At 34.2% G+C, this 12422-nt stretch overlaps 3 protein-coding genes and 1 long non-coding RNA gene across 5 annotated transcripts in view; 1 reads left to right on the forward strand and 3 right to left on the reverse strand.

Moving 5' to 3' along the window:
• Window positions 1–12422, reverse strand: part of LOC112569665 — a 130976-nt gene that overhangs the window by 99845 nt on the left and 18709 nt on the right. The gene's annotated exons all lie outside the window — the stretch shown is intronic.
• LOC112569667 overlaps window positions 1–12422 on the reverse strand; it is a 140872-nt gene that overhangs the window by 85779 nt on the left and 42671 nt on the right. The window lies entirely within an intron of this gene.
• Window positions 30–1251, reverse strand: LOC112569693. Its single transcript, XR_003100508.1, has 3 exons — window positions 1136–1251; window positions 553–674; window positions 30–243 (listed from the first exon to the last, which is right to left on the reverse strand). It is a non-coding gene; the product is annotated as an uncharacterized LOC112569693 (long non-coding RNA).
• On the forward strand, window positions 1381–10735 carry LOC112569679. Its single transcript, XM_025247563.1, has 9 exons — window positions 1381–1492; window positions 2428–2574; window positions 2940–3068; window positions 4873–5055; window positions 6379–6438; window positions 7770–7910; window positions 8650–8677; window positions 9255–9410; window positions 10034–10735. The coding sequence occupies exons 3-9, from the start codon at window positions 2951–2953 to the stop codon at window positions 10293–10295; spliced, it is 948 nt and encodes a 315-aa protein (XP_025103348.1). The 5' UTR covers window positions 1381–1492; window positions 2428–2574; window positions 2940–2950; the 3' UTR covers window positions 10296–10735.

Raw genomic sequence — 12422 nt, forward strand, 5'->3', positions numbered from 1 at the left:
CGTGTCGTTGTTCCCAGTAGCAGGTAACTCCTGTCTTTTCACTTAAATCCTTCCCAAACTTCCTGTGATAATCGTTGTAAATAAATGTACATGCAGTAGTCAAAGAGTTTCTTTCACAAACTTGATACAGAGCGTAGAATATGTCTGGAACATCTGGGCTGGCTGTTATAGTCATGGTATAGCTGATATAAATGGAATCATATTCTTCTTTAGTAAGGGTATGAGTTAGGTTAGACAGTCCACCTGAAAAAGAGAAGTTTATTGTTTACAGCAACTTATTTTTCTGTTTTTTATTATTATTGATTTGTTTTGATAAATTAAAGTTAAGCATCTTAATGCCTGAATATAAACAATTTAACAATTTAAATAATTTAATAAAATTCTGTTGCTATTTCAACTTCGAAATCACTGTAACAATCGTAGGTAAATTTAAATCAAAATACTATAACATTTTACAAAGAAACCACCAAAGAGGCGTGCATTTACTGTACACTTCCATAAAAATTTACTGAAATATTTTAGACGCAAATTTCTATAGGCAGCTCAACTTACATGTCAAGGAAATCACCATTTTCTGTAACAGCAAAAGTAACAAACAAGTGCATAAAACTTTGCAGCGTCCACTCATGTTGAAGTCTCTGACATAGAATGCTGGCTGTGAGGTTCAAATGTAACTGAAAGATTACAAGGAAATATTTTCTACGGAAACTTCTAAAGTACAGTTGTGTAATCAACTACAAACAGTTACTGTTCCAAAGCTTATACAAACTTCGTCATAATCCAGAACTTTGATAAATGTTGATTCTTTCTATTTTATGGCACTGCATAACGCGTCTAGCAACACAGTAATATTTCTTCCCCCCTCTCTCTCTCTCTAGTCTTTTCCTTTCTCGCTGTCTCTTCTTTTTCTCTGAACTCTTTTAACGATAGTAACAGAAAGATTATTTAACTATAATCAGAAGTTTCACAAGTAGAAATGTCTGTAGAAGTTGCGTAAAGTTCTGCTTCGTTAGCTGAACAGTAATAGCTAATGTTAAACAGACCCACCCACACAAAATGCATTGCATGCGGTGAGGTTATTCACATTGCGAGGAATAAGCACTCAGAAGCTAAAAAAACCGTTCACAATACTGACTTCTTGCACTCTTCATCAGCTGTGAACCGTTATTTATAAACCACAGGCAATACAAAACTCCACTGGACATCTGGTGCTTAGGCGTAGGAAACGGGACCTTGTCACTTCAACAGATCAATGTCAGAATTTTTTTCTGGCAGAGGGCTTTCCCTGTATCACTTAACGGTTCTACTAGTCTTATAAAACAGGCCTAAAACTAAATTTTCGTAATTACAGATTTTTCCGTTGTTCGGAATTTCCCAATATGTGTGATGCACCTTTACTCACCTGAGGAATTTCTGAGGACTAAGCCATTAAGCCAGTACTGTAGGGCCTAAGCCTATATTCATAGACTTGTGTAGTTGGTGTTTAAACAAGGTAGGTGACAAGCTTTTTATCAGTAGTGTGTAGAGAAGCATGTTTAAAGCTAATATAAAAATCATAATATTCATATAATTCATAGCTAATGTGTCTCTCATCCTTCGCTGTCTCTTCAAATCTTTGATTTTATAAAATCCTATATTTTTTCAAACATCAAAACTTAAGTTTCGAAAAATAATACTAATCTCACTGAAATTTCAGAATGTATTGAGCACTCCAGTAACGCACAAGGTGTGTTTTCACATCCAGATTTTATCATCTTCATATAATAAGTTACTTGTTTACAACCACTAAGTTATATTTTGCAAAAATACTGCACACATCATGGGAGAAAATTTGTGTACATGTATTTTATTTCAGTTACTTCCCTTTTCCGCTTAGTTTATGTTTCCTTTTCAGAGGCCTTTGATCCTACAATATTTTATTTCATATTAACATTGTCGGAAAAAGTATTTTACTGGCCTTGTGGTCGCGTAGTTACTGACTTTCATCAAGACATTTGATTTTATTCTTGTTTCTCCCACTTCACTAACACGATTTATGTGTACAATGTAGTTCTAAGTCTTGAAACACTCTTTTTCAAATCGTGTTCCACATATTTATATTTATATCCACATATTCCACATTTATACATGTAAATTGCTTACTAATACGAATGGTTTTACGCTACAATAACTCAACTAAAATATACAAATTATCTCTCATGGGATGTAAAGTATTTTCATAAAATATAACTCATTTTTGCTGCTCTCGCCGAACAGTGTCCCAGTTCCGACCGTTTTGTTGTTGTTTTTTTGTCTCCCCTCTCACAAGCAGCCATACCTGCATCCCAGAAACGTATGTTGCCTCCATCCTGAGTTACTGGTGTTTAGACTGAGGTGGCAATTACTAATTCTGATTCTTCATTTGTATTCTAACAAATTTCTTTTAAGGTCACATTTGAACCATTCCTTGCATCAATCCTGTCTACTCAGAGCACAGTTGGCATCCAGCAAGTCAGGTGGTTTATCAAAAGCTGAAGCTTCACGTCTTCGTACTGGCTGTCTGTTGTTTAACAAGTGGCGTTTTTGTATACACAAGTGAGCCTTTGTAATTTCTTACGATACCTGATTTAGTTGTACCTATTTATACCTATTTACCAAATTTTATTACTTCTCGGCGATGCTTAAGTCTCTCTATACTTAAACATACGATACTGATTACCCATCAAGGTTGAAGTATGTGTCGCATTGCTTTTAAAAAAAAATCTAAAATTGTTTCACAAATTCAGTGTTTAATGTATGATTTCAATAAGACCATTTTTTTCATAAGAAGACATTGTAATAACTGGTTTTCCCATTTAATTTCTTCAAAAAGTACTATTTTTATCTGATCTTAAAACTATTGTTTAAAGCCTATTTAAATTAATATAGACAAAAGACTTTTTTGTTTGTGTATATTGCAGATATTCCGAAGATGGGCTGTGAAATTAAGAATAAAAACTGTCCGTTTCAAATGCAGTGCTTATTTGATACAGATGCTAAAGCTGAAGGATCTTTTTCTCTTCACTTTGAATCATCTCAGGGAGTTCAAGGTAACCAATTGGAGATCTTTGTGTCTCACTGACCATCTTCCCGATCTTAATTCATGCATCTTAAACGACGAAAACTATATTTTCAATCACTTCAACTTCTTTTATTTTTGTCAATCACTGTTATCAATATAAAAATTGATCTTGTTGGAAATTAAATTAACCCTATACTTTAAAGACCTTCCCGACTGGTGACACACATAACTCTCAAGAAAACATCGTTCCTATAATTTGAAGTGCCTTGAAAACGAAGAGCTAGGGAAAACACAATACTGGAGAAATTAAATGAAAATCACCCTCGCCTGTACAAATGTCCTTATCTGAACTCCATCTGAACCTTAGCCTGAACTCCAAAAATGTTGTGTGTGTGTGTTTGTGAGTAACAATATATTATACATGCTAATTTTCTTATGTCTGTTACTTGATAATTAAGAGTATATATAAATTGTGTGTAAGTACATATAAGAGATTAGTAACACTTTTATGCCATATTCACAGTTTGAGTAAAATATTACTGAAAGTTATTTTTTCCTGACGTTGTGTGTGAGCAATATAGTGCATGTTGTACTTAAAGTCGAGAACAACTATTACTAGAAACGTTGCTTTTTCTCCCTGCGAAAGCACTAGAGTACAAGCGCGTAAGCAGAGTAGAATAACATTGTAATTTTTAAAAAATAAACAGTACCAAGAATGTCATGTTAACGTTCAAGTCTTGCCGTATTACACGTCATATGTAAAATCTGACAATATCTAACAATATAACTTTTAACTGTGACAAAATTGTCTTTAATTAATTTTCTATGTTGGTATTTATACTGTAAATTATATTTATTAAAACAGCATTCCTGAAAATGTAGATATCTAATTTTCGTTTGTTTAATTTTTTTACTCTTTTTCTTTCAAATCTTTTGGGGTTTTCTCAACAATAGACCTTCTTTTTTTCATTAATAATCAAACTGAGCTTGTAAAATTTAACGATTACTGACTCGTGCTTACCACAACGTTCTTTGTTGTCTGCTTTGTCTGCTACCTCTTTATCTTCATCTAGCATTTGGAAGTCAAAGATTCCCCATTAGGTTCAAACATGTATAGTTAAATACTTCAAAACTATAAAAGTTTTAATACTAAGATTGCTGGAGTGAAATGCATTAAGATTTTCTAAGGAATGTGATGCTTCATTAGGATCATTAAGTATTGCTTACATGCTCACCGTGGATTTTCAAATCAAAAATCAAATCAGACTTTATTGTCTGTCGAGGATACCCAAGACAGAAATTTTCTTTTGCTCACAACGGCAGGCATACATACTCATACAGACATTTAACACACACAGTTAGGAGTAAAGATACATTATCATGGTAGTTGGATCTTCTTCAAATGGTCAATGAAATTTCAACACTTTATATTTCTTTGTATATATTAAAAAAATCACAAGACATCACAAAAAATCCCTTTTATCACAAGACATGACTTAGCATGTTATTCGCCCTAAAGAGCGGATGATTTACGGGTCTTATAGCTACAGGTGGAAAACGCCAATTTTAAAACTGACAAATGAACATGTGTGTTTTATGCGCTAAAATTACAACATATAATTATATTGTTTCTTTCTACCAGTATCTTGTGTAATAAAGTAGGTAAAAAGGGAAGGTTTTGAACACCTCAGCAATTCTGTATTGGAGAGTCTCGAAGTAAAGAGTCTGAAGTTTATGTCTTCACATTCTATTTATATACTTGATAATAATCTAGACAATACATAATCGTCATAAACCATCTACTTTTTATTTCTATTTTCTATTTTGAACAGGACAAGTGGCTGGCTGTAGATACAACGGAGTAACTAAATGTTTTGGAGACTTCAACATCACACATAATGGTTATAACAATGTCACCATCACAGTTCTTGACACATTTGGAAACACGACAGGAGAGTTTGGTTGTCAGAAAGGAAACATTTCTATGATTAAAAAATGCGCGTACCATCCTCCAGGTAAGATCTTCTAAAGCCCTAAAATATTATTTTTAAAAGCTAACAAACTAACACGTCACATTTTAAATAAAGTTTAAAAGTTTGTGACAAGTTCATAAAAATATATCTATCATCAGTTTGGATCAAAAATAAGTCCTAAATTCTTAATTGATTTTAGAGAATTCAATATAGACGAAAACCTGCTCAAGAGGTTAAAACACATTGTAACTTTGCGGTAAATTCTGGAAATTCTTCAGCTTTGATTACGTTAGCTTGTATGTGTTTTAACATGTTTACACTAAACTTGCCAAAATAATAAACAATCTTAAGATAAATAGAAACTACACTTTGCAATCGAAATTGTTTACTTCAAAGTCTTCTTAGCAGGGATAATGACAGGTAACTTTTGTAAAAGCTGATTCCTTGCTGCTACATTTGTTTGGGCTGTCCTCCATTATCATTCTAGTTCATGATACTCTAGTTTTGTGCAATATTTTGTTTTGGCTTTTTATGTGCCTTTAGTTTCCCCTATTGAGGTAAAATCTATCATCGTTTTGGTAACGGAAAATGGGTATTTCTTAAAGGGACCAAACTTTAGTAGTTCGCTCTCTAAATCTGCAACTGCTGCGAAAAGTGCTTAGTGTGAGGTGGGCCTGTGTTGGTTGTCACCTTTTATTTACAAAGGGATTACATTCAGTAGTCTCAAGTTTCTAATGTTGTGAAATTTATCCCTGTCTATGTTGCACGCTTATACTAATGTACTAATGTGCAAAGATTTTAACCAAATCTTTTGCTGCTTTGTGCAGTCATCTCCATCGCCATGGTGTTTATTGTGGTGAGGTCCCTAAGGACGCCCCTCGACCTTCCTTATGACGACAAGATAGTAATCGTTTTTAAGATTTACCTCGTATAGTATTGTAGGTGTTTTGACTTTATTTCTACTGTAATTACAGCTTATCTTTATGAAGGAACAGTTAACAGTTCATATTTACTTTATTGAAAGTACAGGAAGTAAAAGGTTTTAAAAAAGATCATACCCTAATGGAAATTTGCATGTTAACGTATTAAAGGGTGATGCCCAGCCCTTTGCTTCTGGGGCCTTTAAATTCCTTTAAAATATCTGGTGCAGACAAGGTTGCGTCAAAAGAGGAGATTTACTTTTACTCACGTAAGCTCCATTCCGCTGCCTGGATAACAAAGAATCAACTATGCGGATATAAAGCACGAAGGAGTATGCGTAAAGTTTTCTTTGTTTTAAAATTTATATCATTGTACTGTATTGAAAATAATTTCAATTTTAGCTTGAAACCAGTTCTAAATATTAAATATTGTTTCCTTTTTCAGAAACCTGCTATACTATTAGCAGTACCGAACCTGGAATCGGTCATGGTACGACTACAGAAGGTAGGTGTTAAATAAATAAATTTATAATTTCTGCCGAGACAAAAAAATTTCTTTCTTCAAAGCATGACTTCATTATCTGGAAAGCTATTTATATAGCCCAGCCCTGCCTACATATACCCTTCTTGCACTTTTAAAAGAAACATTTATTTTATTTTTGCCTTAAGGCACAAATAAACTTTATATCACTCGAGATAGATAAAGTAACAGATGGCTGTATGTGACTACTGCCAGTTTATGACTATATATGTCATTAAGCCCTTTAGCACATGTCAATTTAGCGTGAGAGTTAAATGTCTCAAATTTGCGCCTTTTTAGGAGCTAATCAACGTTTCCCCTCTTTTTCTTCTTTTGGTTTTCTCAAATCTGTCTTCCTCTACCCACTAGTGCACTGAGAACAAAGGATATGGTAGCTAATGAAAATGGCTGGGGCTGACATCAACAGGAAGCTAAGCATCGTAAAACATTTTGACTGAGAGAACGTAGCTATTACAATGTAATAAATGAGTCTTCTACCTATGTACATTAAATAAATATGTACACTGGAAAGTAATTATAAAAAAGAAAGAGAGAGAGGAAAGGACAGAGATGTGAGTGGTTGTAGTTACAAAGAAAATAGTAAGGGCTGAAATATGAGAAGTTCTAACATTTGTCAAAATAAAATAAGAGAATTTTTATAAATATTTAAGCATCTCACTACTAGTTTATTCCCTGCTGTGTTTTTTTCCACAAACAAGTTGTAAACTATAAGGTGTGTAATTTTGTCTAACTTTAAAGCATTGTGACTGACGTTTTACTTATATTTATCACCTTAGTTTTAAAATTATGTAACTGTGAACTAAACTGTGTATTTGTACTATAGGACAATAAAGAGAGAAGAGTTAAAGGTTTAAGACTTAGGACATATTGACATCCAAACAAAACCTTTTTGAAAAGTAGAAGCAAGGTATTTAAACACGTGAGGAGTTATTGATAATCCGGGAGATTTTTTAACGGTTAAACAGTCCTCGGAAAGTCATTTAAACATTTAGGTACAACGAGGATGATACTATGTAAAATACCTTTCCACATGACTATAAAAGTCAAACAAAAAATTACTACGAACCACTATAAAGCTGTATTATTATCCATTATACTGTTAAATAAGTATGTTAGTTACAAACATGGGTCTTTTGTATATAAAATTAATCATCAATGCTTTTGTTAAAAAATGACTAACAAGCAATTAAATTTTGTGACTCAAAACCTGGTCTGCACTTACGGGAAAAAATGGCTGTGTGAAATTCTCTTCTGAAATTTCAACTTTTATGATGAAATCTGTTTCTGTTCTTCAGGTAACAGCCCTGCAGTTCCTGTTGCTGCAGTTGTAGTACCCATCGTCGTCATTGTGCTTATCATCGTCATCATCATCGGCGGCCTTCTACTGTTAAGGAAATACAGATCCAAAACGAGTACTATCCGATTGTACGCAATTAGTAAGTCAGTGCAGCAAATCTACGCGTGTCTTCGAGAAAGTTCGCTCAGGTTGTCATGTTCAAGAAGTAATTTTTTTGGTCATAAAATAAAACAGCTGGTTTTGGAATTTATCCCCACAGATCTGAACTTTATTTAGAAGCATCAACTGAAGTTTTTAAAAAATTAAATTGTTCCAAACTAAATTTACTGGACACACTTGTAAATCTCCAGATCAAAATGTAAGGGCAACAATCACGGACATTGCAGTCTACGTTGAGTTATTACTGAGTCTCCGTTACCGTGCACACATTTGAGTTAATTTGTCCATGTGTATAAAAAAACATAAATAAATTTCAAATGTTCGTTTGTGTAAGATAAATTCTTGTATATATTTTTATTTGATAGATATTTTTTCCAGTATAGTATGTTTATTACATAGTTACAACTAATTGCTGATAACGACTTTTTCCATTAATGTATAGTAATATAATATAAAAATTTGATACATTTTTATCGATGTGAAAACTAATATTTTTTTCCTGTTTTAGCGACATGCAAAATTTACTAATTACTCGCACGTGTTCCCGTTTAAGCTTTTCATCGCTCGTCACTCTCAGTTCTATATTAGCGGTTATTTTAGGCTGATGTCCTTCTAAAAATTTAATGGTGCACATACAGTTTTTAAGTAGACGCTCTTCAGTAGCTAGTGCAAGTGTTTTATTTTATAACAAAAATTGTATTTTAATAAATTTGTTTCAGGTCCTGAAAGTAGCATGAACTCTACACTGTAAGTCTAAGTGTTCTGTGTCTAGTTAACTGTAATTTATTTGAAACTGCCAAAAAATGAGATTTTGCTGTCATTGTACTCTCGCATGCCACTCTGTAATAAGATTTTGTATTGATGAAATCTCAATGAGCGGCTTGATTAATCGACTAAACAGTGACCTTGGACTTGGACACAATCTAATTTTATTTAAAGAAAAGACATACTATATGGTACTAAAACAATATCTAATATGGGCAAACTATATGTGAGAAAATAACTCAAGAATAAAACAATCGCTAGGTATCTAACAAACCACTTTTCCCAGCTTCAACATGTTTTTCTCTCCTCTCTCAACTCACTCTCTAACCAAACGAGTAATCAAAAGCTTAAGCTTCAGGAGAAGTTATGAAGCTTTACCGGATCGAGAATGGACAGTGGCAGATTTTTTTCTCCATGTTCTTAACACCATAGACACGCAGTGGCTCCATGTCTATACCCTTGATCCAGTGTAGACAATCTTTCAAATGCACATAAATCGAAGCATATCGTTTTATACAAATGCTAACAAATGTACAATAACCATTTACCTTTTCTTTAGATACAACAAATGTCCACTAGTCAGCGGGATCGAGGAATGTGAAAAATCCTTTATTGGGAGAGAAAACACAGGCAACCATAAGAACCAAGCGCAGATTCACCCTTCACCAGCTAGCTTCAGGGAATTGCCGGCTGAAACAAATAACCCAATCCAAAGGTATGAAAAATCCCCAAAAACTGCATTAAACATATTAAGAAGAATTTTGCAGATTTTGAAGAATGAACAAAAGAAGGTCCTACTTTGTGGTAAATTGTCTATGACGAGAAACTGTAGAGATACACTATAGTTCAATTATGTGTGCGTCCTTGTGTGCATGAGTGGGTTTGCAGATGTGTATTAGAATGTATGGATAAAACATTAATCCTTAACATCAGTATCTATTTTCTGGCGGAAGGATTTGTATCAATTTCATACGCCGGGATGTAAGAGATGAGAATATTAAAAGACTGTATTCTTGATAGGAGAACATCAACTACGATCTTGTTTGTCAGAGATCAGACAAAACAGTATAAATGATTCTTGGTATTTTAGTAAAGCAAATTGCAACTTTATTTCTTCAAGTGTACAAAAAGGATACTGTTTGTCGTAATAGCAAATGTAAATTTTGTTGTATTCTCTTCTTAGCACTTAAACACTTCTCAAACTATGTTCATTTTTTTTTTTTTTGTATCCGCACTCCACCTTCTTATGTTTCCCATCTTTTTCTCTTTTTTTCTTTCTGGCCCAGAAAATCATAAGATCTGTTCATTTTTGTTTTTAAATTGTTTTATCTTTTATAGGGTTACACAAACTGACCAAGTATTGACCATCAATAAACAGACGGCAAGTGTAGACCAGGAGGACACATCTACTGACGACGACAAGATTGGTAGCGTTTGTTCTGGGTCAGGGACGTCTCGGTCATCCTTCCGTAGCAACACTTCATCCCAGATTGTTGACTCAGACGTGCCTCTCGTTCGAAATGCTTCCGTGTCTGAACATGTTCTGAATAAGGTCTTTGTTCCTTTTCCAGGACAGGCCTGCTTTTGTCATGTAACCTAAACACAACATTGTTGATTATTATTATTTTTTTTGATCCAATTGCACGTGGAATGCCTTACCTAATTTATATTTCTTCCTCCACTGTGCGTTGAAGAACTGGACGATCCCAAAGACTAAGGAAGAAAAACTATTTTAAGAGATTATGTGGTCAAAAGCAATGCAGATCTTAGTCAAGTTTTTTTGGTGCTCATGTTTTTAACAGTATTCTTTCATGATATTAGTTCTGCTTTACAAAGAAACTGCCCTTATTACTGTCTACTGTATGTACTCAGTCACTGTGTGACAAACAGTAAGGGCACTAGTCTCTTCGGAAGATCGGGTTAAAATTTCACCAGTGCCAGCTTATCACTTTTTTATATTTTAAATACATTTGTAGCTTATAATTTAACGAAATGACTTATATGTAAGTATTATGATTAAAAGAAGTATTGCTGACCATCTGAAAATATTCGTGTTTATTTTTAACGTGTGTCGTATTTTCGAACGAGAATTGGATGCCTTTATCTGTGGTGAGCAGTGTTTAACCTGCCGAAGCTCAGTGGAGGGATATCAGGACAATGTACCTGAGTATCACTGTATCAGGCTACAATTTAGGATGTGCAAAGGGCAGACAATGCAGCTGACAGAACAGAGAAATGAACACTACACACAGAATATTCTTGTATTAGATAGAGTGACAATGTAGGGAGAGATTAATCAAGTCGAGCGACTACAATATTTTAATAAGGATCTTTTATTTAAAGGAATGTTACATCTACAGATAATGTTTCTAAAGAGAGAGGGGGGGATCTGTAACTAGTGAAACTCATCTTTATGCCAGTACAGCAGTACGGAGGACGATCCATACTTTGGGCAAAAATGCTTCTCTCTCTTTCCTTCTCTCTTTCTTTCATACACACAATTGCTGAGGGAGGAATGATGTGAGTGGGGTCACACGCGACGCTCGGGTCATCCATCCTTTATTTTCAGTTGTGATGCTCTGCACTCTCGTGGGTGTGTGTGAGAGAGAGAGAGAATTTTCTTTAGACCCTGGCCTTATTCAAAGGAAATAGATTTATCAACACCTGCACATAAATAAAAATAAACAGCAATGTGAAACATAACTTGAGGTGGAGGGAAGGGAGAGACTAACTTGAGGAGATGAAGGGAGGGGTGAGACTTCAACATCATTGTCTGTTCACATTTTCTACCTTTTCTACCTGTATAACCCACTTGCTTGACTACTTTTATAATCGACTTTTTTGTGCGACACTTTCTTTACACTGAGTGTCTTTTGGAGAAGAATAAATGCCTTTACATGAAATCTGTGCCAGCTTCTAGGGGTCAGAGGGCTTGCATGTCTCAACACCTCGACCTTTTTCGACAGGAACACGAACTTTAACGCAGTCCAACCCATGTTGGACAGGTCCAGATATAGAGATGAAAATCAGTGCGATTCTCTAGTCCTGGAAATACATGGTGGTGGAGTCATGCGCAACCAGAGATAATGAATACAATTACATCACTGAATTCACAAATAGCTAGCTATCCAGTGAAAAACAATGAAATATAAAACAATTGTTAATAAGTACTACTGATGTTTTGTGATGTTTTAATTATTAAGTTTATATGAAAGAATTGTTTTACTGGCCCTGATCTAAGTAACGCTAGTCCGTATTTCTAACAAAATGGCTTTGTGTGTGTATATATATGTTTTAAATATATATCGGAAATTTCCCTACATGGAAGGCCTAAGCTGTTTTGACTAGATTATATCTACAAATGTGTATTACTAGCATGGCAGAGGAGTTTTAGTTTCGCTTAATTGTGGTCTAGGCCTGTGTGACAGGAATATATAAATAGAACAATATTTACTACAAATAGCAGTGTTGAGATTCTACATGGAAACACTTCAGTGACCTGAAAACGACGAGCTTCCTTTAAAAAAAAATTCTGATGACTTTGTGAACAGAAAGTTTATAAGTATTTTAGCGATATGTTAATGTAACTGTTCATAGCAGCTGAGTGTACTAAACTACCCTTAACCAAATGTGAGGGACCTACTTATCTCTAATAGCACTTTTCATTTCATTATCCGTCTATAAAGATTTTAGACTGTAATAGTTCAAGCTTTCAATAGCACCGATT

The sequence above is a fragment of the Pomacea canaliculata genome, linkage group LG7, assembly GCF_003073045.1.
Source record: "Pomacea canaliculata isolate SZHN2017 linkage group LG7, ASM307304v1, whole genome shotgun sequence".
NCBI classification, from domain to species: domain Eukaryota; kingdom Metazoa; phylum Mollusca; class Gastropoda; order Architaenioglossa; family Ampullariidae; genus Pomacea; species Pomacea canaliculata.